At 54.6% G+C, this 23,723-nt stretch overlaps 2 protein-coding genes across 4 annotated transcripts in view; both read left to right on the top strand.

Moving 5' to 3' along the window:
* Nucleotides 1–23,723, top strand: part of TIMP2 (TIMP metallopeptidase inhibitor 2) — a 73,238-nt gene that overhangs the window by 20,663 nt on the left and 28,852 nt on the right. The window contains exon 1 of one of the 3 annotated variants that reach the window (XM_054670208.1): nt 1,460–1,495. The exons of 1 other annotated variant lie outside the window; for it this stretch is intronic. Coding sequence is in view for 1 of the 2 variants with exons in the window: in XM_016933040.3 (XP_016788529.1) it covers nt 2,839 (1 nt within the window). In the remaining variant the exon portion in view is untranslated. Of the gene's footprint in view, nt 1–1,459; nt 1,496–2,750; nt 2,840–23,723 lie in introns of those variants that run through there. One more of the 3 variants, XM_016933040.3, reaches the window with a different exon arrangement.
* On the top strand, nt 1,428–14,285 carry CEP295NL (CEP295 N-terminal like). Its single transcript, NM_001280207.1, is given in 3 exon segments — nt 1,428–1,495; nt 2,698–2,839; nt 12,343–14,285. A coding segment is annotated over 1 exon segment (1,692 nt). The 5' UTR covers nt 1,428–1,495; nt 2,698–2,839; nt 12,343–12,534; the 3' UTR covers nt 14,227–14,285.

The following is a 23,723-nucleotide window of genomic DNA, read 5'->3' as shown; positions in this document are numbered from 1 at the left end:
AAAAGTGGGCGGGGGTAGGGGGGTGGTGGTGGACTGTGATCGAGAACATTCCTGCAGGGAGAATGCCTCCCTTCCCTGAGTCAGGGACCAGATAAGCTTTCCAGGATCCTTCCAGCCCAGGACAAAGGGCTTTGTCTCAGGTTCAGCTCTCCTGAGAATTCATCCTCCCTGAGATTTGGACGCCTCAGCCGAATTCCTGCTGTTGACCTTCTTCTCTCAAGAAACAACACCCTGAGGATTGTTGCTTTCACTTCTTCGGACCCAAATCATGATTTCCCAGCCACATTTCTCAGTTGTCAAATTTGTGGAGGATGCTGGAAGCTTCTAGTGAGTTGCTTACAGATGATCCAACTGGCGGCTTACTAAAACATATCTTGGGCTGGGGGCGGTGGCTCGTGCCTATAATCCTAGCACTTTGGGAGGTCGAGGCAGGGGAATCGCTTGAGGTCAGGAGTTCAAGACCCGCCTAGCCAACATGGTAAAACCCCGTCTCTGCTAAAAACACACACACACACACACACACACACACACACACATATATATATATATATAAATTAGCTGGGCATGGTGGCATGCACCTGTAGTCCCAGCTACTCAGAAAGCTGAGGCACTAGAATCCCTGAACCCAGGAGGCAGAGGTTGCAGTGAGCCGAGATTGCGCCACCGTACTCCAGCCTGGGCAACAGAGCAAGACTGTCTAAAAAACAAACAAAAAACATATCTTGACAATGCCAGTCATCACTTTACCACAGACCTTAAGATGCCAACCACCCAGACTAGGTCAGGGGCCCCCATTTCCAGCAGCTACTCCTGCTTCCTGGAGACCCCCTGCAACGGCCAGACTCCCCCAGTGCCCCATGTTCATCCCCAGCCTCGCCCTGCCAGCTTCCCTCGCCCATCCTTCTGATCAAACTGTCTGTGGGGAACTAGCCCTCAAACGAGGCCAAGTACGTGTGGCTTCTCCTCCTGTGTGGGCAGGTGGTTGACGGGATTCTTTCTTCCCCCGCCTCCAGTGGGTTTCAGTTTAACGATGGCTTTCTGGAGCTGTTTAGAAGCGTGAACAGATGCTGTCCCTACAGGAGAAGGGATGGCAAGCGTTGTCAGGAACCCTGACCTTGAAGTGTACCTCCTTAATGGCCTGACAGCTCAGAGAGAATGACACCCCGGGAGGTCTCCATGCCGCCGGCTGGAGACAAGAAGATGTCCTCTGCCTGGTATGGCCACGAGCACTGTCCTTGTTCACCCACACCTCCTTAAATGGCGCCTTCAGGTGCCCCCGTGGCTCCCGGCTGCTTGAGCCAAATCTTTATGATTGATCCCCTAACCTACACGCTTGCCCCCTGGCTGGCTCACAGCTGTCCCTGACCTCACCCCTGCCGTGATGTCACAGCTCAACAGCTCTGCGGTTCCCATGGCAACAGCCTGCTATGAGTAGCCAGCCAGGGCAGAGGCCGGGCTGCAGGTGGAGGCGGGGAAGCGATTCCGGCCACCTTTGGTCAGTGGGCCCCTGAAACCACTGCGGGGCTGAGGCTCTCTGTGTCTGCTCCCATCTGTGGTGAGGGTGGGGTTCTTTCCATGCCCAGCTGTTTAGCGAGGCTCCCAAGAGGGCCCCGGAGAGTGGGCCAAGGAGGGGCTCCAAGCCGTGTGTTCGCAAGGCCAGTGGCAAAGTCCCTGCACCACGGGGCTCCCCACAGGCAGTGTGATGGGAAGGAGAGTGAGGGAAGCTGGTGGGACTGGGTTGGAGATGAATATGGTTATTGGAGGAGTTGGGCTGGGGGGTCTTCAGGAAGCAGGAACAGCTGCTGGGATTGGGGACCCCTGACCTAGGCTGGGTGCTTAGGATCTTGAGGTTTGCAGGGAAGCGGTAACGGACGCTGTCGAGGTATGTTTAGTGAGCCACCGGTTGCATCAGCTGTAAGCCCCCCACGTGGGGAGCTGGCGTCTCAGCTGGGAGTTTGGAGGTCAGTCTGCCTCAGTGTCTGTCTCTGTGAAGCTGGTCAAGGGGAGGCCTGAGCCCGAGCTTGCCCCCAGAGGCTGCCTGCCCAACCATCTCCACCCTGGAGAGCTGACCCAGCCCAGGATATGGATACACACAGATTCATGAGCTGTGGCCCCAGTATTCGGGTGGAAAAGCCTGCTGTGGGCCTAGCCAGGACTCATTCTAACGTGACCCACCCCCGCCCCAGGTGATGCTAACACAGCCAGTCCAAAACCCAGTGCAGGCTGGGCATCGTGGCTCATGCCTGGAATCCCAGCACTTTGGGAGGCCGAGGCGGGTGGATCACCTGAGGTCAGGAGTTTGTAAGCATATTGATGGTGAATCCCCGTCTCTACTAAAAATACAAAAATTAGCTGGGTATGGTGGCGTGCGCCTGTAGTCCCAGCTACTTGGGAAGGCTGAGACAGGAGAATTGCTTGAACCCGGAAGGTGGAGGTTGCAGTAAGCTGAGATCGCACCACTGCACTCCAGCCTGGGCAACATAGTGAAACCAAAACCCAGTGCAGTGGCTTGGGACCCCCGTCCCCCCCGCCGCCACTGGGACGTAGCTAAGAGTTGGGGAGAAGAGGGCGAAAACCAAGGCTCTGGCAGCACACAGGGTGTCATGGAGGGTATTTTTAGAGGCTAGAACTCAGAGAAACGGAGTTAAAAATGTTTCTGATGTTTGTTTTATCTGGGCTTGGTTCGGATGCCTCCAGTGATGGGCGTCTCACTACCTACAAAGTCAGCCCAATGATTTCAAGACAGCCCTGGAGACAGTGCTTCCTGCCCCCCTGTCAGCTTCTGCCTCCCTGTAATGTGTTCTGTGTGGTCTAGCTCAGTCATCTGGAGACACACACAGTAAGTACCACCCCTCTTCCCCAAGCATTTCAGGTGCTTCTCGTGGTGACAAGCACTGGCATCTCTGTAGATGGGTGCTGCTGTTGTTATCATCCCCATCCTAAAGAGCAAACTGAGGCACCCAGAGTGAAGTAGCTTGGCCTAGGTCACATAGTACTGTTAAGCACCATACTCTGCCATTCTAGATTTTTCTATCCTTTGCAAACACCCTTGCCCCACCTCACCTCCGTTGGCTTTTCTTCCTAGGACCTTTGGTCAGTGGGCCCCTCCTGACCAAAGGAGTTCATTCTCCTCCTGGACTCCAAGCCTGCGGCCTCTTCTCCCCGTCCTTACCGCCCTCCTCCTCTCCCAAGAACTGTCCAGGAAGACACACCTCTCCCTCGTTCCGATTTGCTCCTTGTTCTTCAGCCCGTGCATCTCCTTTAGGCCTTGAACATTTCTGGATAGGTTTATTCCTGATCGTTTCATCACGGTTTTATTGATTTTGAAACTTTATCCCGTGACATGATCAAAGTGGCCATTTCTAGAGCACAGGCACTTCGTAGCTGTTGACCATCATTTAGCTCCACGTCTGCCCATCAGTTCCTCGTGCGTGGAATCCAGCACCACGTGGGTGTCTCTGCCGAGCTCTCGGCATTTCCTGAGCCTTCCCGGAAGCCAGACTCTGTTCTCGGCGCTTCACACGGGCCGTCTCGTCTGATGCTGTGGCGTCCTGCAGGGTGGGAACAGGCGGTGCCCGTGGACGTGGCGCTGTGCCTGCCGGCGTCCTGGGCACCACAGCGTGCCGCTTGCCCACTGCCTCCTAGCACGGCCAGGTGAGGTCGGGCCGGCTGGGCTGCACCATTCGCTCGCATGTTAGAGGCATTTCTGTTCACTCAGGGGACAGTCACGTTGGCCCTTCTGGTGGCCCAGCGTCTTTTGTCCCCTGTGCTGCTCCACACACCCACCTCTGTACTTGCATAGTTGGATTTAGGGACCCACATATAAGTTTTAGATGTGTTCCCATTACCTTTTTTTATCTTGTAAGATTTGGCCAGTTGTGCAAGCTGTTAAAAACCTCTAGGCTAGAGTCTAGCAACAATTTTCCACCTCCCCCAAGGGTTATCTGTATCCGGGGATGCCCACAGCTTTGAATTGATAAGGTCAGGTGTGAAAGCTCAGGCAGTGGTCCTGTGGAAGAGCCCACCACCACCTCGGACTCTACTTACTTTATTAAAAAACACATTTTTTTTTTTTTTTTTTGAAATGGAGTCTTGCTCTGTTGCCTAGGCTAGAGTACAGTGGTGCGATCTCGGCTCACTGCAACCTCCGCCTCCTGGGTTCAAGTGATTCTCCTGCCTCAGCCTCCTGAGTAGCTGGGATTACAGGCATATACCACCACACCTGGCTAATTTTTTGTATTTAGTAGAGACGAGGTTTCACCACGTTGGTCAGGCTGGTCTCGAACTCCTGTCGTGAGGTGATCCAGCCACCTCAGCCTCCCAAGATGCTGGGATTACAGGCGTGAGCCACCGCGCCCGGCCAAAAAAACCACAATTTTAATAAGCTTGTTTGTGTGGCTGCTGTCAGACAGTTACGACCAGGGAGGGGAGGACACAGGAAGCTCTAAAAAGGCGACTTAAAAAACCCAAATTGCATTCTGGGGTCACTTAGTTTATGGGACCTCTGTTCTTTACATTTTAAAAGCCCTTGAGGGATTTCCTATATTATCATCCCAAAGACAATCCAAAATTTCCCCCAAAGAAGGTCAAATTACATATTCTACGTAGGCGCCTTAGGCAGAGAAATGTCTAACTTTCCATATGAAAGGGTAAGCTCTAATTATATGGAAATGTTCTCTCTCTGGCCGATGCCAGCTAACGGGAGCCCTTCTATAGCTATTTTTATGTTTCAAAGACAAAGTGCTCGACTGTGTGGCCCGGGTGCTGGGCTTCTGGAGAAAGGGAAGAGCATTCTCTTTGTTCCCTTGGAGGGTTGGGGCATCCTGGGGGAGTGGGAACGAGGCCTGGGCTGGGGACATGTGGGTAGGATGGGGAAGGGGGTGTGTCCATGTCACGAGGAACCTGCGTGAGCACATTCCAGGCGCTGCTGGGTGTGGGGCATTTGGGAATGGCCAGGAGCTCTACCACCCCTGTCTGGTGTGCAGCGTTCCAGGCTAGGGTGGCTCCCAGGGGAGCCAGGGCGAGCTGCTTGACCGTTCTCAAGCCTCTAGGCCCAGAGATTGCCAGGCTTTGGCAGGGCAGCTGGTGAACTGGCTGCATTCCTGGGCCCCTCCCGCAGGGGCTGGGATAGGATCTGTCAGGGGTGAGGCCCAGGAATCTACCCCTTCACCAGCAGCTCAGCTGATTATGATGCACGTGGCTGCGGGTTGCACTCAGAGACTTGCTGGTGTGGACAGCAGGGAATCACGTGGGGGATGCTGAAATGTAACCCAGGTCGCTCAGTTAGACAGCGCCGGGCTGCAGTGCGGGAGAGGACGGGGTGCAGGCCTGGGGGTCGGGGGCAGAGAGGCTGATTGGGAGGCTTTTAAGGGCCTCAGGTGAGAGATGATCAGGGCTGAGCTGCTGGCAGGGGAGGAAGGCAGAGCAAGATGCAGCTTCCTGGAAGAGATGGTTTGCCAGGGCCGCAGTACTCCAAGTGTGGTCCCCCAGATGGCAGCATCAGCATCCCTGGGAGCGCTTTAGAGATGCAGAGTCTGGCGGGCGTGGGGGCTCACACCCGGAATCCCAGCACTTTCGAGATGCAGAGTCTGGCGGGCGCGGGGGCTCATGCCTGGAATCCCAGCACTTTGGGAGGCCAAGGCGGGCAGATCACTTGAGGTCAGGAGTTTGAGACCAGCCTGGCCGGCATGGTGAAACCCTATCTCTACTAAAAATACAAAAATTAGCCAGGCATGGTGGCGCGTGCCTATAGTCCCAGCTACTTGGGAGGCTGAGGCAAGAGAATTGCATGAACCCAGGAGGTGGAGGTTGCAGTGAGTTGAGATTGCACCACTGCACTCCAGCCTGGGCAACAGAGCAAGACTCCGTCTCAAAAAAGAAAAAAGAAAAGAAAAAGAAATGCAGAGTCTTGGGCCCCACCCAGACTATTGAATCAGAGCCTAACTGTTAACAAGATTCAAGCAGCACCATGGCCAGGTCTCACCCTTCTGTGCATGTTGACAAATCAAGTACTTGAGCAGAAAGAAGGTGGGGATGGTTGACGTGATGAACTCAGAGGCACCAACTGTGGTGTCCTGGGTCGATGCACACAGAATGCACGCAGGCCCCTTGCAGGCCTTCCCACCCTTCAGAAGCTCAGCACACCTGTCAGGGTCACAGGAGGGCCAGGGAGGTCAGAGGTCACGTGAGGCCAAGCACAGTCCAAGCAGAGTCTCCTTGTGCTGTGGAAGTGGTTTCCAGCTCTGACCTCCCTGGGCAGCAGGCTAGGAGCCTGGATCAGGGGCCTGCCTGCTCGGCCTGGAATCCCTGCTGCCCTGATTACGAGCTATGTGGCCTTAGGCAAGTTACTTAACCTCTCTGAGTCTCAGTTTCCCTGTCAGATTGTGCGGATAGGAATAGGCCTCACCTCCTATGGTGAGGCGGTGAGATGGCAAGAGGTGTACGTGAAATGCCGGAAGAGTATGAAACCCTGCGCGTCTGCGTGCTGATCAGTGTGATGTCTGGATTCAAACCCAGCTCCTCCGTGTAAGCTGGGAAAGTTATTCAGCCTCTCTGAGCTTTTGTTTCTTTTTGTGAGCTCAGAGGGGAAATCAAGGAGAGCTGGAGGCGGCAGGGACAAGGTTGCATCCGATGGTGTCATGGGGGAAATCAATTCCTGAATGATGGAGCCGGCTGTGATTTTCTGGACTTTATCCCAAAGACCTCTGCCCAGATGTTTTAAGTTTGTACCCATTTCCGTGTCTCCAGGAAAACCGACACAGCAGCCCCGCTGGCTCCTTTCACAGTCACCCTCCGGATCACGTTGCAGTGACTCTAGCCAAGGGTATGGCCTGTGTCGTGTCTGTTACAGGCCGAGGTGGGAAGAAAAGGTTGTCCCTGTATCTGGAGGGGCCAGTTCATGCCTTGAGGAGGAGAGAGGCACTCTGGGTCCTGCCATTGTCCTCAGGGATGGCCATGCTTGCCATTGTCCCCCGTGTCTGTTCGGGGGGGGCCTTCTCCTGGGGTACAACGTCTGCCACGTTGATTTTTGGGTATCCAAGTGTACCGGGCTAGTATCACATTGAGAGTCACCCACTGTGGGTGGATTCACCCATTCCCGTCACGGTGCCTGGGGCTCCAGCAGCCTCGTCACAACACAGCCTGGTAGTTGGAGGGTCTGAGCCTTTGTCACAACCGCCCTGACTTAGCCGCAGGACTATGCACCTGGTGGGGACTGGGGTGGGCGGCCACTCTCTCACAGGCCCACCCCAAGGCTCCAGATGGGCACGTGCATTGTTCAAATGCTGTCATACCTTGGGGGTGCGAGGGGGCAGCGTGAGGCAGACGAGAGAGGCAGAGGGCTCCAGATGGGCACGTGCATTGTTCAAATGCTGTCACACCTTGGGGGTGCGAGGGGGCAGCGTGAGGCAGACAAGAGAGGCGGAGGTCTCACAGTGAACCGCAGGATCTGGTATCCTGCAGCCGGGGTGCAGGCCTGACTGTGGAGCCCCCATTCTGGGCGCCTCACACTCCCTATGACTGTGATGCTTGCCCCCCGCCCCCCGATGCCACAGGAGTGCACAGCAGGCCTGGAGTCTCCTTCGGAGGGGGTGAGGAGGCCGGCGGGGGGCGGGGGGGTGCTGTCTGTGGGCCCTGGCACTTCCACGCTGCCTGGGTGGAGGGTCCCTGGGTGAGGTCTGCCTTGGCTAAAAAGCTGTCTGAGCGGCCGCCCAGGGAAAGGCGAGCTGCTTGGACGTCATTCTCAAGCTGTAGGCCAGAGGTTGCCTGACTTTCGTGAGAATCGCTGGGAATCTGGTGGCCAAGCACATTCCTGGGCCCAGGTGCTGGGATCGGATCGGTCTGGGGTGGAGCTGCCACGGGCTGGCTCCTGCGCTGGGGCCACGGGGCTGTAGAGAGCAAGAGAGGAGAATGGGCCCAGTGTCCACTCCGCTCTGTGGGAGGCCCTGGTGCTGTCCGGAGGCCAGATTGGTGTCCACTCGCCTTCCTTCTGCTGCTCCGAGCGCGGCTTCTGCGGAGGGGGGAGCTGTGCTTTCTCTGAGTGGTTGAAGGCAGCCAGCAGAAGGCAGGCTTGTCAGCTCGGGGGGGCAGGACCAGAGGGCAGCGGGGGAGTAGAAAACACCAAAGCAGCCCAAGATGCTCAGAACACTCAGAGGATGTGGAGGACAGAGGAGCGCCAGGACCCCCGCCCCTTCTAGAATATTCTAAGCAACCAGAGAGGGCAGGTGCCTCTGGGAGGGGAGCTGTAGCGAGGGCCCTGATTGGAACCATGGCTGTCTTCATTGGCAAGTGTCCTGCCAAGGGCACCCGATGTCCTGTGTGGCAGGGCTGGAGAGACACTGGGCTGCCTGGAGATCAGCCTGGGCATCACAGGCAGAGGCAGGCATCCCAGCAGGCTGTGCAACAGGTGAACGGCTGTTTCTCCTTGGTCATCTTGGGCTCAGCTAAGGCTCTGTTGCTTTCCCTGCCAGTGCCTGCACAAGTCCACGTGAGACCCTGCCCTCTGCCTCAAGTTAGTAAGTGGGGAGGGTCTCAGAGGGGAGAGCAAGGAGAGCTGGGGTAGCAGGGACGAGGTTGCATCTGATGGTGTCAGAGCGGGGATCGATTCCTGAAGGATGGAGCTGGCTGCAATTTTCTAGACTTATCCCAAAGATCTCTGCCCAAATGTGTTAAGTTTTTACCCGTTTGCGTGTCTCCAGGAAAACTGACGCTGCTTCATTGGGATGCCCACGCCAGTGGGGCTGGCACGGGGTGCACTGAGGTCATTGAACGGGCTGGGGGCACTTCCAGAGCAGGGAAGACTTGTCCAGGTTTTACTAATTGTTGGTTGACAAGGGGTGTGAGCCAACGGCTCTTGGCACAGAAATAGACTGTGAACCTTGGGGCCTCCAGGCACCTTCCGAGACACACAGAGGGGCATTCACAGCAGCCCCGACCTCACCACACCTAATTGGACATCCCCGTGGCCATTCCTGGTGGTCTTTGGTGTCTGAGGCCAGCTCCTCCATGTGAGCTGGGAAAGTTATTCAACCTCTCTGAGCTTTGGTTTCTTTTTGTGGACTCAGGCCTTCTCTTGGTTATAGACCTAGGAGTGGAATCTCTGGGTCATAGGGTAAGTCTGTGTTTCCCTTTTTAAGAAACTGCCAGACTGTTTTCCAAAGTGGCTGCACCATTTTCCATTCCCACCAGCAGCGTGCACAGGGTTCCAATTCCTCCCCCTCCTTCCTCACCGACAGTTGCTATTGTCTGTCTTTTTGACGACAGCCGTTGGAGTGGATGTGAGGTGGCAGGACACTGCAGGGTCAGTGTGCATTTCTCTAAAGACCGCTGCCGTTGAACATGTTTTTATGTGCTGTATTAGCCACACATCTATGTTCTTTGGTGAAATATCTATTTAAATCTGTTGCTGATTTTTATTTTTATTTATTTATTTTTGAGACAGAATCTCACTCTGTCATCCAGGCTGGAGTGCAATGGTGCAATCTCAGCTCATTGCAACCTCTGCCTCCCAGATACAAGCAATTCTCCTGCCTTAGCTTCCCGAGTAGCTGGGATTATAGGTGCATACCACCACACCCGGCTAATTTTTGTATTTTTAGTAGAGACGGGGTTTCACCATGTTGGTTAGGCTGCTTTCGAACTCCTGACCTCAAGTGATCCGCCCACCTCAGCCTCCCAGTGTGCTGGGATTACAGGTGTGAGCTGCCACACCTGTCCTTCTTTTGCTGATTTTCAAATGGGATTATTTGCCATCTTACTGGGTAGTAAGAGGTGTTCATATGTTCTGGATTCAAGTCTTCTGTTGGATATATGATTTGCAAATATTTCCTTCCAGTCCGTACCTTGTATTTTCACTTTACTTAAGGTATCTTTTGAAGCACAAAGGTTTTTTTTTTTCTTTTAATTTTGATGATGTTCAGCTTATCCGTTTCTTCTTTTATTGGTTGTGCTTTTGGTGTTGTATCTAAGAAATCTTTGCCTGACTCAAGGTCATGAATATACACCTACGTTTTCTTCTAAGCGTTTATAGTTGTAGATGAAGGTCTATGATCCATTGTGAGTTAATTTTTGTATATAGGGTGAGATAAGGCTGTGAATTCCCATTTTTTGCCTGTGGATATCCAACTGTGCCAGCATCATTTGTTGAAAAACAAAAAAACTATTCTTTCCCCACATTAAATTGCCGTGGCACCTTTGTCAAAAATCTCTATCATTGCATTGAAGGGCCCAGCTTTCTCTCTCCCTTTCTCTCTTGATCATCATGGTGGTTGGCAGATCTGGCTAAATATAATATTAACCACTATTCTAATTGTGTGATCTGATTTACCAAGAGGTGCAAGGACCTCCCACTAGAAAACTTAAGTCAAAGCCAGCTGCAGTGTGACCACCTGAGGTTGGTCAAAGGTGCTGGGGTTCGTCCAAGCAGCAGAGGGCCTGTCTCTGCCACTTACCAGCTGTGTGATCTGGGTTAAGCATCTTCATCTCTGCCTGCCTCAGTTTCCCTGTCTGTGAACCGGGGGGGTAGGAGCTTCGTATCTCAAAGGATTACTGTAAAAAAGATGAACGGATACATGCCCAGTGCTCAGAGGGGAGCCTGCACGGTTAATGTTAGCTGTAATGTAGATGCAGTATTTTCTGACTCCTGCAACTACATGTGACTTCAACTGCAACTACGTTTGACTCCAAAGGCTTAGCCTGGTTCCACATAGACTAAGATGAAAGAAGGGAAGGAGCAGTGGAGGGGGACTCCATATCGACTGTGGCTGTCCCTTAGCCTTTCCTGCAGCTCACAGATCTGGCTGTTTCTGGCATCAGCTGCCCGTGGCAACAGACACAATCCCGTACTGTTTTGGTGTAAATGCCCCTCCTTTCCTAGGAAGGCCTGACAAAGCATGGGTCCCTTCCTGATGCCAAAGAGACCTGGAAGAGTCCTTCTCTGATCATTATAAAAGGAAAGAGCTGGGAGTCATGAAGAGAGAGCTAACACCAGCTTCTCCTCCTCTCTGGTTTCTACTGGATTCAAGTATCAGACTTGCATGCACACATACATACCTGCATGCCCCACACGGACACATACACATACACACACCGACATGCACACAGAGGCACACACAGACATGCATACATACACACACCTGCACACCCCCCTGTACACACAGATGTGCAGACATGTGCACAGAAACATAAACAGATGTGCACACGCACACACCCCTGTGTGCACACACCCCTGCACACACACCGCTATGCACACACACCCCTGCACACACAGCCCCAGGCACACACACCCCTGCACACACACCCCTATGCACACACACCGCTATGCACACACACCCCTGCACACACAGCCCCACGCACACACACCCCTGCATACACACCACTATGCACACACAGCCCCACGCACACACACCCCTGCATACACACCCCTACGCACACATACCTCTACGTGCACACACCCCTGCATACACACCCCTGCACACACACTCCTACACACACATGCACACACACCCCTGCACACACATGCATGGAGACACACACACCCTTGCACATACACCCCTGCACACACACCCTTGCCCGCACACCCCTACACACACACCCCTGCACACACACTCCTACACACACATGCACGCACACCCCTGCACACACACTTCTATACACCCCTGCACACACATGCACACACACCCCTGCACACACATGTATGCACACACACCCTGCACACACATGTATGCGCACACACCCCTGCACACATGTGCATGTGCACACACCCACACACACCCCTGCACACGTGTGCACACACTCCTGCACACACACATGCTTGGCAGGCTCCTCCCTGCCCCGTCTCTTCCTCCTTTCCTTTACGATCAATTCTCCCTCCAGAGGCCTAGACTTCCTCTTTTACATCCACCTGCTCTTCTCAATATTTGTTTGCAAGGGCTGCCCTTTGTGCCCCTCCATCCCTACCTGAATCCTAACCCTTGCCCTTTGGGTGGGATTGTCAGTCTCGGCACTACTGACATCTCTGGCCAGGTTATTCGCTGTCTTGGGCAGCCCTCCTGTGCAGTGTGGGGTATTCAGCAGCCTCCCTCGCCTCCACCCAGCTGCAGGCCCCGGAGCACCTCCTCCCTGCATTTGTGACAATAGAAAATGTTTCCAGACATTGCCAATGTCCCCTGGGAAACAACACCACACTCTGTTCAAAACAACTGCCCTACAGGCTCTTGTCAAAAGTGTACAGGACAGAAATTGGGAGGCTGAGAGTGGGCCCTGGTGGGCACGGGTCAAGAGAGCTTGGAGGGGCACATTTTGCAGCCTGTCCCCACAGTGAGAATCCCGTGTGCTTGTCTCCAGGGCTTTGCTCACTCTCCTGGGAGCGATCTGGAAAGCTGCACTTGTGCTCCCTTCCTCGTAGGTTTGCTGTGGAACAGTTGTGGCTTCTGTGGCTCCTCAGGCCCGGGGGCGCCCCTTGAACCCTCCACTTTTGGCTCCAAGCACCTTCCCTGGGAAGCTGTATCTGCTGGGTTCGCAGACAGGAACAGAAACATGGATGGAGCCATGTGGCTGAGCCTCTGTCCTGATAACGAAGACCTGCTTTGGAGGAAAAAGCACAAATTGCTACAAGCCCGGGGCAAAGGCGATCTTGCTCTGCAGAGAAGAGCGGATGCCAAGCTGTGGAAAAACTACCAGCTCCAGCGCTTGGCTGAGGAGTTGAGGAGAGGGTATCAGGAGGCGCAGCACCTGCACGTCGGTGGCCTGGACAGGCTGCAGTCAGCACGTCTGTTAGGCTGGGGAGGAGGACGGGCCAGGGAAAATGAGCCTGACTCACAGGGGCCCATCCAGCGAAGATCAGCCAGGCCCCCGAGGGCCAAGGAGAAGCATAGAGCAGCCCTTAGTGAAGAGAGGAGTTGCAGGGAAGAGTTGGGCCAGCAACACCCCAGGCACTCCAGGCCCCGGAAGACAGCAGCGAGTCCAGAGAAACCACAGACTACAAAGGCCACGGGTCGGATGAATTCTCACCTGGCCCCGCCTGAGAAGAGAAAGGGAAGGCCAGAACCTTCGACCAAGTCTGGGGGTGGCCGCTGTGCCATCCATCCTCGGAGGAGCAAAGGGGCGGACCTAGAAAGGCCAAACCCACTCGTGGCTGCTGTGGGAGAAATCGGGCTTGTGGAGGAAAAAGAGAAAGGAACAGCTCGGGCGGGGAGGAGGCAACTGGGAAAGGGGGCAGTTTGCTTTGTTCCAGCCCTGACCAGTCGCTCTCAGGGACAGAGTCTGGAGGGGAAGCTGAGAGACCTCGGGCAGCTGTGGCCAGCTGATTCCAGCTGCAGAAGGGAAGCCGTGTCCCCAGCATCTCAGTGCACGCTCCGGGAGAAGAACAAGTGGCAGAAAGAGCTGGAGTTGGCCTTTGAAGAGTTGTTTAATATAAACAGAAAGCTGAAAAAACACTTGTGCTTGTACCTGGCACTGAAGCCCAGGATGGACCAGAGACCTGGGGAAGAGCATGCCTTCTCAGAGATGCAAGAGTGTGGCGCTGGGACCCCAAGAGGGAAGAAAATGGCAGACCCAGAGATGCTGCCTGCCGGGGAACCCAGGAGCCCAGCAGAGGAGGAGGCGCAGCAGGCAGCGTCCAAGACCGACTTGAAAACGTTCATGGGCAAGGCCCAGAACCAAAAATATCAGGGCACGGTCAAGCCCACGTTTAGAAATGGAAGTCAAACGTTGTCTCCCGAGGCAGGTATATTTATCAACAAAGAGGACTCATTATTGTATAGCACTGAATCTGGACAAGAGACCCCCAAACTGGGCACGCTGGCAGAGGGCTCCCTTCAGCTCCACCTTCAAGACCAGGCAGACAGAGCGGGCTCGACGGCATCCAGGCAAAGGCAGAAAGCAGAGATGGAGCAGAGAAGACAAAAACAACTGGAGTCGCTTGAACAAATGGAACACCCAGATATGAGCTTGGAAATCCACTACAAGGCTGAGTTAGAAAAAGAGAGGAGGGAGCAAAGAAGAGCTCGACTGGCCCATCTGAAGTCCTCCCCCACGAGAGCCCAGGAAAGGGAGAGAGGATCTGAGCTCAGCACCACTTCCCCATCGGGCACCAGCCTCGCCGACGACGACCGGCACAGTCAGATGATCCGAGACCAGCAGCAGCAGCTCTTACAGCAAAACAGGTTGCACAAGCAGTTTCTTGAAGAAGCCCGGAAATGCTTGCGGGAGTTTCAGAACATATGCTAAACGCGAGAGGCCCACCCGGGGTAAATACATCACTGATAATGGTGCTGCCAGAACTGGTACCCGGGTCTCTAAGATCTGTGTTTGCGTCATTGCCTCAGAGACGATTAGGCCTCTTTAAAATGGGCAATCTGGGGCCGGGTGCAGTGGCGCACGCCGGTAATCCCAGCACTTTGGGAGGCCGAGGTCGGCCTCAGGATCACCCGAGGTCAGGAGTTTGAGACCAGCCTGGCCAACATGGCAAAACCCCGTTTTTACTAAAAATATAAAAATTAGCTGGGTGTGATGGCATGTGCCTGTAACCTCAGCTACTCAGGAAATTGAGGCAGGAGAATCACTTGAACCTGGGAGGCGGAGGTTGCAGTGAGTCGAGATTGCACCACTGTACTCCAGCCTGGGTGACAGAGTGAGACTCGTCTCAAAAAAAAAAAAAAAAGCAATCTGTCATTATACCGTCCTCCAGGGCACATTCCCTCACAGGGACTCTTTCCCTAATCTTGCCTTTATTGATTGATTGATTGATTGATTGAGACGGAGTCTTGCTCTGTTGCCCAGGCTAGAGTGCAGTGGTGCAGTCTCGACTCAGTACTTCTGTCTCCTGGGCTTAAGCAATTCTCCTGCCTCAGCCTCCCGAGTAGCTGGGATTATAGGCGCCTGCCACCATGCCTGGCTAATTTTTTGTATTTTTAATAGACACAGGGTTTCACCATGTTGGCTAGGCTGGTCTTGAACTCCTGATCTCGTGATCCGCCTGCCTTGGCCTCCCAAAGTGCTGGGATTACAGACTTGAGCCACCGCGCCCGGCCTAGTCTTGCCTTTAAAACGAAGTCCCTTTTGGGAAACCACCTATATACAAAAATAGGAACCCGTGTGGGTTTCAGTGGGTGTGTCTAGCCCATGTGCTGTGGATGCATCTCCCAGAGCCGATGATGCCACTACATTCCAGCCTGGGTGACAGTCTGTTTTCAGGGGCCACAGGCACAGATGGAGACTCCAGGTCATTTAAGCCCTTCAGATGTTTTAGCCAAATAAACACTGGCCTTTCAGGGGCACCCAAGGTCAGACGGGCACAATTTCAGGAGATAGATCACTTAGTGCTTAGCCAAGGCTGAGACATTAATGGAGATTGAACCAAAGCTAAAACCTCTTAGTCTTTCAAAGTCACAACAAAACCAACATTGTTTAAATAGCACGTCGCTCAATACATTCTTATAACTTTAAGAGAAAAGAGAGTAGACAGAAAAGAGAAGACAAGCCACCCTCGCCCCGCTGGGTGATTCCCTCTGGGGCTGGCAAGGGTGTCGGCACCTGGGTGTTTGATCAGTTTCCTCCCCGCTAGCTTTGCCACTGACCTGGCATCCACCACAGCCATGGAGACCTCACACTGGGTAGCTTCTCTTCTGCCAATTGCAGTCTTAGGGACAGGCACAGGGATCAACATACTTTTTCTGCAAAGAGCCAGAGAGTAAATATTTTAGCCTTTGCCAGCTGTGCAGCCCCCGTGGTAATTACCCAGCTCTACTGCAGCTACTCAGAAGCAGCCACAGATGAGATGTAAATGAAAGGGCGTGGCCAGGTTCCAATGAGACTCTACAAAAATAGGTGGTGGGCGGCATCTATCTGCCCTTTGTGCCATAGTTTGCTGATCCCTGTACTAGGATGGTTTCAGAGTCTGTCTCTCTCCCTCCCTTCCAACAACCTCAGATACATTGACTTAGATCAACCAATCTTTGTTCATGACACATTAGTATCATTGGTCCACAAACGGCCTTACTTATGTATATTTTGTAGACAATATAATGAAGTACCATGAGCCCATCACCCAGACCCAAGACCCAGAATATTCACTACCTGTGCGCTACCTCCCTTTTCCCTCCCCCTGCTGCCTCCTTGGACATATACCTGCTGATGGCTCACACCTACAATCCCAACATTTTGGGAAGCCAGCGCAGGAGGATCACTTGAGCCCAGGAATTAGAGACCAGCGTGGGTAACATGGGGAGACCCTATCCTACAAAAAATAAAAAATTAGCTGAGCATAGTGGCCTGCACCTACAGTCCCAGCTACTCGTGAGGCTGAGGCAAGAGGTTCATTTGAGCCCCAGAGGCTGAGGCCGCACAGGGAGCTGTGATCACGCCACTGCCAGCCTGGGTGACAGAACGAGACCCTGTCTCAGAAACAAAAAGATGCTGGACGCGGTGGCTCACACCTGTAATCCCAGCACGTTGGGAGGCCAAGGCGGGCGGATCGCTTGAGGTCAGGAGTTTGAGAACAGCCTGGTCAACACTGTGAAACGTTGTCTCTACTAAAAATACAAAAAATTAGCCGGGCGTGGTGGTGGCATCTGTAATCCCAGCTACTCAGGAGGCTGAGGCAGGAGAATTGCTTGAATCCGGGAGGTGGAGGTTGCAGTGAGCCAAGATTGCGCCACTGCACTCCAGCCTGGGTGTCAGAGCGAGACTCCATCTCAAAAAAGGAAAAAAACAAAAAGAAACAAAAAGATATATACCTGCTGAACTTGGGGTTTAGCCCTCCCTGTCTTTATCCATATATGTATGCTAAACATAGTGTTTAGTTTTACTTGGTTTTGAACTTTATAAAAAGGATATTATGTGGAGTCTTTTGAAAGCTAGGTTTTTTGGCCTCGGCATGGTTACTGAATTCATCCACATCACACAAACACCTCTTACTCATTTTCACTGGGGCATATCCTCATCGCGTGTATGAGCTTCTTTCCAGGATCATAGCTTCTCCTGTTTCGTGCTTGTTTCCAAAAAGAGGACTATATCTCTGATGCATTTGAATCAAAGGACCGGGTATCAAAAAGTGCTTTTGGCACAGCTGGGATGTAGGTGTGGGAAAGATCCCGTTTATTGCTCTTTTTTTTTTTTTTTCCTATTTTTACCTTTTTTCCCCAGAAAAGATTGACCTGCTCTTATAAAATATTTCATTTGCTCATACCTGTAATCCCAGCACCGTGAGAGGCCGAGGCAGGTGGATCACTTGAGGTCATGAGTTCGAGACCAGCCTGGCCAACAGGGTGAAACCCTGTCTCTACTAAAAATACAAAAATTAGCCGGGCGTGGCGGCGCGCACTTGTAGTCCCAGCTATTCAGGAGGCTGAGGCAGGAGAATTGCTTGAACCCAGGAGGCAGAGGTTGCAGTGAGCTGAGATCATGCCACTGCACTCCAGCCTGGGGACAGAGGGAGACTCCATCTCAAAATAAATAAATAAATTTACAGATATGAGTCCTAGACACTGTCCCAGTCACTAGAGATGAGCAGTGAGCCATGCACATGGAACCACAGGACTCCCGTTCTGGCGGAGGACGCAGGTGATGAGTGAGTAAAAGCTGGAACTATGGCTGTGTGGGGCAAGGTGCTCAGTGGGACCCCAAGTGCACGCCTCTGAGAAACCCAAGCCGGACTTCCCTGGCGAATGTGAAGCTCGTGGAACCAACAAGCGTTATGCTCATTTGGACGGGGTGGGAATAGCATCCCACAAGACTTTTGTTTTTGCTTTTGGGTTTTTTAATCATTAGTAGCTTAGGTCTCTGTTGTCTGTGGCTTTCTGCTTCAGGCCAAGTAGAGGAAATTCGAGGCTGGGCATGGTGGCTCACACCTGTAATCCCAGCACTCTGGGAGGCCGAAGCAGGTGGATGGCTTGAGCCCAGAAATATGAGACCAGCCTGGACAACATAGTGAGACTGTGTCTCTATAAAAACAAGAAGTAGCCAGGCATACTGGCCTGCACCTATAGTTCCAGCTACTAGGGAGGCTGAGGTGGGATGATGTCTTGAACCTGGGAGGTCGAGGCTGCAGTGAGCTGTGATTGCGCCACTGCACTCCAGCTTCAGTGACAGAGACCCTGTCTTAGGGGGAAAAAAAAAAAGAAGAAAATTTTGATCTTAGCCTGGTTTCTTTCTATCCTCTGCTTCCAGAATGTCGTGGGCTAGGGTTGCAAAGCCACTCCACAATTTGCTATAGGCTCAACATGATTAAGAAGGAAACTGGGGGTCAGGAGGGCTGCTGTTTTTCAAAAGCCACATAGATTTCTTGGGGTAGGGTGTCACCGTGCTCCTGCTGTTTCTGCACTTGCCTTGTGCCCAGCTATTTTTTGCACACGGAGACCTGGAGCGTAGCCGCCTGTCAGTGTAGCATCACCTCTGTCTGAGAGGGCAGAGAGGGTGTTATGGCATGACTGAGTTAAAAGCCATGGCCACAATGGGGCCCAAACATTAAGTAGCCGAGGTCTTCCTGCCTTAGCCTGGAAGCCACAGTCTGATGGGGGAACCAGCCTGCCTTTGAGTGGGTTATTTTTGTTTCCATTTTCAAAGGTAGCATTTGTGACCCATGTGTTCTAGGTGAGGAATCGCCCCTTCTTGGCCACACGAGCTAAAACTAGGTGTGGAGACGGGCAGCAAGACAGGGTGGAGGGTGACTCATCTCTGCCCGGACGGTCACACCTACACTGTCCCCTGGCAGCAGGACCAGACACCCGGCCCTTTCCCACCTGTCCTGCAGAAGGCTAAGGGGACAGGGTGGTTCTTTAACTGGGGCATTGGTGTGGGCACTAAAACAGCCCTCCAGGATGCCCACACCCAAAACCATGGCCCTCCAGTGATTCTTACGGAGATGTCATGAGTAACTTTCCATCCCAGGGCCTGGCAGTGCCTGTGTTCCCCTCCCCCCTTGGTCACCTTGGCACAGCTGGACTGTGGTGGAAAGGGCTGTGGAGCAGCCTCCAGCTTCCCCTGGCTCACCCCGTCCCATGCCTCCACCCAGAGCCTCCACCAGGAGCTGGTGAGAGCCCTACTGCCGGGGTTGGAGCCCTGGCTCTGCCATTTGCCAGCAGCTAGGTGACCTGGGCAGAGTGTTAAGGTTTCTGCACTTCCTCCAAGGCCTGGCCCTCCACCTCCTGCCCCTCACACCCCTCACACCCCTCACACCCAGCTTCCAGCATCTCTCTTCCCACCACCTCTCTTCCGGACACAAGTGCACAGGGCCTGCCCCCTGCCTTGCGAGCCTAAATCCTCCCCGAAGTGCCAGGCACCTCATAGGGCTATGTTGGCGGGCTCAGGGGTGCCCCCTGGACTCACACCCCAGCCCTTGCCCAGCCTTCATTTGACTGTAAAACAAGGGTTGGAGCCACCCGGAAGGGTGTGGGGCTCCTGAGGTTTCCAGAGAGCACTGCCATGCCAGCAGCGGTGAGGACCCCAGATGTGGTGGCCGTGTTCACCTTCATCCTAAGGCACTTCCAGGTACCCCGCACGGTTCTCCTGCTCCGAACACTTTGCACCTTCTAGAGCTCTGCTCTGGTTTGGTGCTTCTGCCCCCACCCTTGGGGGACAGATTCCGTGTTCGCGCCTCACTCTGCATTTGCTGGAACCTTCGTCCTCCGGCCCCATCTTTGCTCCCTGCCTTGTGGGTCCTTCTCCCCAAACCACAGGGACCCAGTAAGGCCTCCGTGGCTGAGCAGTGGTGCATGGGTCGCCCTGTTGGTCCGTGAGGCTTGGACGGGGAGCAGCAGCGTTGCTTGTGCTTTCTGCCGAGGTCAGCTGTCCATGGGCTCGGGGGGGCCAGCAGGGTCTGGCAGGTGCTACCTGTTCACCTCCTGGCCTGCTCCCCCCCAACCTGCTGGCCAGTTGGGCTTTGGATGTGACCCCACCCTGGGAGCTGCCCTGGGGGGTCCATCTTCTCTCCGCACAAATCTCCCTTCCCCTTCAAGCCCTGTATGACCAGGATCTCAGACACATAAGACAAAAGGAAATAGGGTTTTTAGAGTGGACAGGTGGGTAGAGCACCCTCCCTGACCTGTGGTCATTCTTCCAGTTCGTGCAAATGGCAAGGGGGTTATATCGAGATCTCCAAGAAGACACGGGGCAGAGGGCTGGGGTGCAGCCTGCACTTGCAGCTGCTGTGACAGCCCAGGCCAAGTCCTCCAGCTGGAGACAGGGCTACACAGATGCACACCCCCCAGGACAAGCTTAGGGAGTCTGGGGGCGCCGCTCAGCATGGGGCTTGTTTGGGAAGCTGTGCCGAGGAGGAAGGGAAAGGGGAGTGGGGGCCTCAGCCCCCCTGCTTTCATTATTTCCTGGGTGTGTGGCCTCTGGGATTCCAGCCTTCATGTCCTTCATGTCCCTGTTTCTGTCTCCTGAGAAATGCAGCAAGTCAGGCTCAGCCCACAGGCCACGTGTCCCTGGGTCCGACGAACAGCCAGGGCTCAAAGACAGTCAGTGCCAATGAGCCTGAAGCCTGGGCCCGGACCTCACGTTCGTCCCCAAAAATGGATTGGCTTGGGAGGAACAGTGCCCTGCCCACCTCGCGCTGTCGCAGCCCCCCAGCAACAGCGCGAGGAGAGAATCTGCTGCTGCCCCTGGCTCCGGAGTTGTCACCCTGGCCCCCTGCTCATCTGTTGTAGGGGGGCGGGTTGCAGGGATGGGTAGGGGTTTCCTCAGTGCCTCTCCAGGCTCCCTCTGCCTCCTGCCCTGCACGGTCCTGCTCCTGTCCCTGCTCCGGCTCTGGCTTGGGGTTTGCAGGGCTGAGCTTGGCTGTTCGTGGGTCTTGGCGGAGAAAATGCAGAGCTGCACTTCCCTCCACAAAGCCGCACTGTTCTCAGCAAATCCTCCCCGGGGTCTGGTGCATTGTTTTCAAGTGATTCAGCAGCACGTGAATGGGAAGGGCCGAGCCGGAGGCTCTGGCATGAGACCTGCTGGCCCACCAGGGAAAGGGAGGGCAGCGGGACGTGGGCCCCGAGGTCCTCCCAGAGCTGCAGAGGGAGGGGGCAGGGCCCTGGGGTTGGGGAGGGCGGCAGGAAGGCTGGGCAGAGAGTGCGGCTTTGCTCTGCGTGGCTGAGGTGCTCTGATAGATGCTGTTTCCCAAGAGGAGCCAAAACGAATGGGCAGGAAGTGAGACGGGAGAGCTGGTCTCCATGGAGACGGGCACCCAGTGGCCAGCAGCTCACGTGCACTAGAATCTCAGGCAGCCGGGGAGGGAGCATTCCCTGGGGCGGCAGGGCCTGGAGCACCCCCAGGTGCCCGCTGGCAGGCGGTGTGGCCCCGGCTGAGGCTGCGCTTCTGTTCCCTGATCTCTGTTGTGCGCCCTGTTACCTTCTCTGCCCCACCCTCCTCCGCACCCTCCCCAACAAAATATCTTTTCTGAGTAGTTGTCATTCCAGGCGTTTTTCACCCTGGCCTGAGTCATGCTGGCCAAGTCCTCTGTCCTCACCCTGGATGTCACGGTCCCACCCTGCACCAGGGCTGCAAGTCACCACTGAGGGTGGACCTGGGGCCTCTCTGTCCCAGCCACCCACAAACTCTCAAGGTCAGAGTCTGGAAAGGGAGGTGGTGCCCCATGTCTTCACTTCCGGTGTCTACACCCTCAACTGGGGACAGATGTCCAGTGTGCTCCTACGGTGCCCCCTCTGCTGAGGTCTTTCCTGCTTCCCAGAAGGCCCCGTTGCTGGCTTCTGGGGGCTGAGGAGGTTGGAGGACCTGAGGGTGGGTCTGGCCTCCACAGCAGCTGCAGGGCGGGAAGAGCCTGGTTCCTGCCCAGCACCACAGGGCTGTTTTTAATTACCAAGTCACAGCCCCCTTTTCTGCTCATTTCCCTAAAAGGAGTGAACTTGGAGGAGGTCTGCCGCACCCGCTGGCATGAAGGGGCCGAGGAAGGGCAGAGCCCAGTGCCCGGGGGAGACCCTCTGACTGCCCACCAAGGGCACCCGGCTGTGTCACTTGAGGCCAGAGGCCGAAGGTGAGCTGGACCAGCTAACCCTCACTGTCACCTCGCAACCCTCGTGACACTTCCTGGCTGCTCAGCCTTGCCCCGTGCGCCTGGGCAGTTCCGTTGGGAGAGGCGTGGCCTCCAAACCTAGAGGACTAGAGCAGGTCTGGGGTCCTTGCGAGCACAGCCCCTTCCTGGATCACCGTCTGCCATCCCTGGTGGCGTTTGTGGCCATTTCTGCTGCTCCAGTTGGCGAGGTCAGCCCCATCCTGCTAAAAGAAGGAGGTGCTGCCTGAATGGAGAGCTTCCATGTTTCTAAGCTGTCTTTACTGTGATCCTGAAGCCCAACGAGATTAGTTACACACAAACATTTAGGGATCCCACAGCGATCTGAGAGCAGGGCCATGAAAAATAGTCATTTATTACAGCAGTCGCAGGGCAGGGCCACAGCTGTGTTACTGGACATCTGTTCCGAGCTGAGGGTGTAGACACCAGAAGTGGGGAAAGTGGGCTTCACCTCCCTTTTCAGACTCTGATCTTGTGGGTGGCTGGGGCAGAGGGGCCCCTGGTACACCCTCAGCTGGCGCTTTAGACATATTAATCAAAATGGTCAGGCCGGGCCAGGTGGCTCACGCCTGTAATCCCAGCACTCTGGGAGGCCAAGATGGGTGGATCACGTGAGGTCAGGAGTTCAAGACCAGCCTGGCCAACATGGTGAAACCCCATCTCTACTAAAAATACACAAAATAAAAATCAGCCGGGCATGGTGGCGGGCGCCTGTAATCCCAGCTACTCCAGAGGCTGAGGCAGGAGAATCGCTTGAACCCAGGAGGCCGAGGTTGCAGTAAGCCAACGTCGTGCCATTGCATTCCAGCCTGGGCGACAAGAGCGAAACTCTATCTCAAAAAAAAAAAAAAAGGATATGGAGTCCCTGCCAGGTTGACCAGCCATATGGTGTCATTACATCCACCCAAAAGGGACAAGAGACTCTCATCCCCAATGGCAACGCCAAGTTATAGTTACAGATGTTAGCAAGGGCTTTACTAACTGTGTGATTTGAGGGTGTGGACGTTGGCACTCATGGCACCCCACTTTTCTTGAGAGTTTAGACAAGGCGTGGAACGTCACAGTCCTTTCCCAGTGAATGAACAAAGCTGAGTCCACCTGCAACTGCCATTGGATCCTCCCCAGGAGTAAGTGGAGGTTGGGTTTCATCCGGGAGAGAAAATGGTTTCTTTGATAATTCCTCTGAAATGACTGGCATGTAATTCCACCCAGAGCCAAATGAACCAAATGACGCTCAGAAGACGTCTGCGGCTCCGGCCTGCAGTTACCGCGTTTGCGTCTACGCAGTGTGGAGTCCTCCAGGGCTGGCCCCTGGGATGCATGCAGTGGCCACTGGTCTTCATTGCCACTGTGGGTGCTCTGGGCTGACTCTGACCCAGCTGCAGCATCAGAATGCCCCCCACCCACTGGTGATGTGGGCCAGTAGGGTCTTTGGCACATGTGTGAAGCCCCCACCCGACTCCCAGGAATGACCCATGTTGAGAACATGGGGACCCCTTGGCGTTCTCCGCTGGGCCATAAGCAGGACAGGACAGAGGGGAGGGAGGCGCTTTCCCTGCCAGTGCTGGTCCTATGGGCGCCCCTCCCCAGGTGAAAGCTGGAGCCTGCAGAAGAGGGTGGACGGCTGGGAGGGGCCAGTGCCCTCCAGTGATACTGAGCAAACCCTCCCAGTCCGAGTCAGTGTGCACACAAGGTGCAGATGATCGGGCCG

Source organism: Pan troglodytes, chromosome 19 (genome assembly GCF_028858775.2).
Source record: "Pan troglodytes isolate AG18354 chromosome 19, NHGRI_mPanTro3-v2.0_pri, whole genome shotgun sequence".
Classification (NCBI taxonomy): domain Eukaryota; kingdom Metazoa; phylum Chordata; class Mammalia; order Primates; family Hominidae; genus Pan; species Pan troglodytes.
This window is presented reverse-complemented; position numbering and strand designations above follow the sequence as displayed.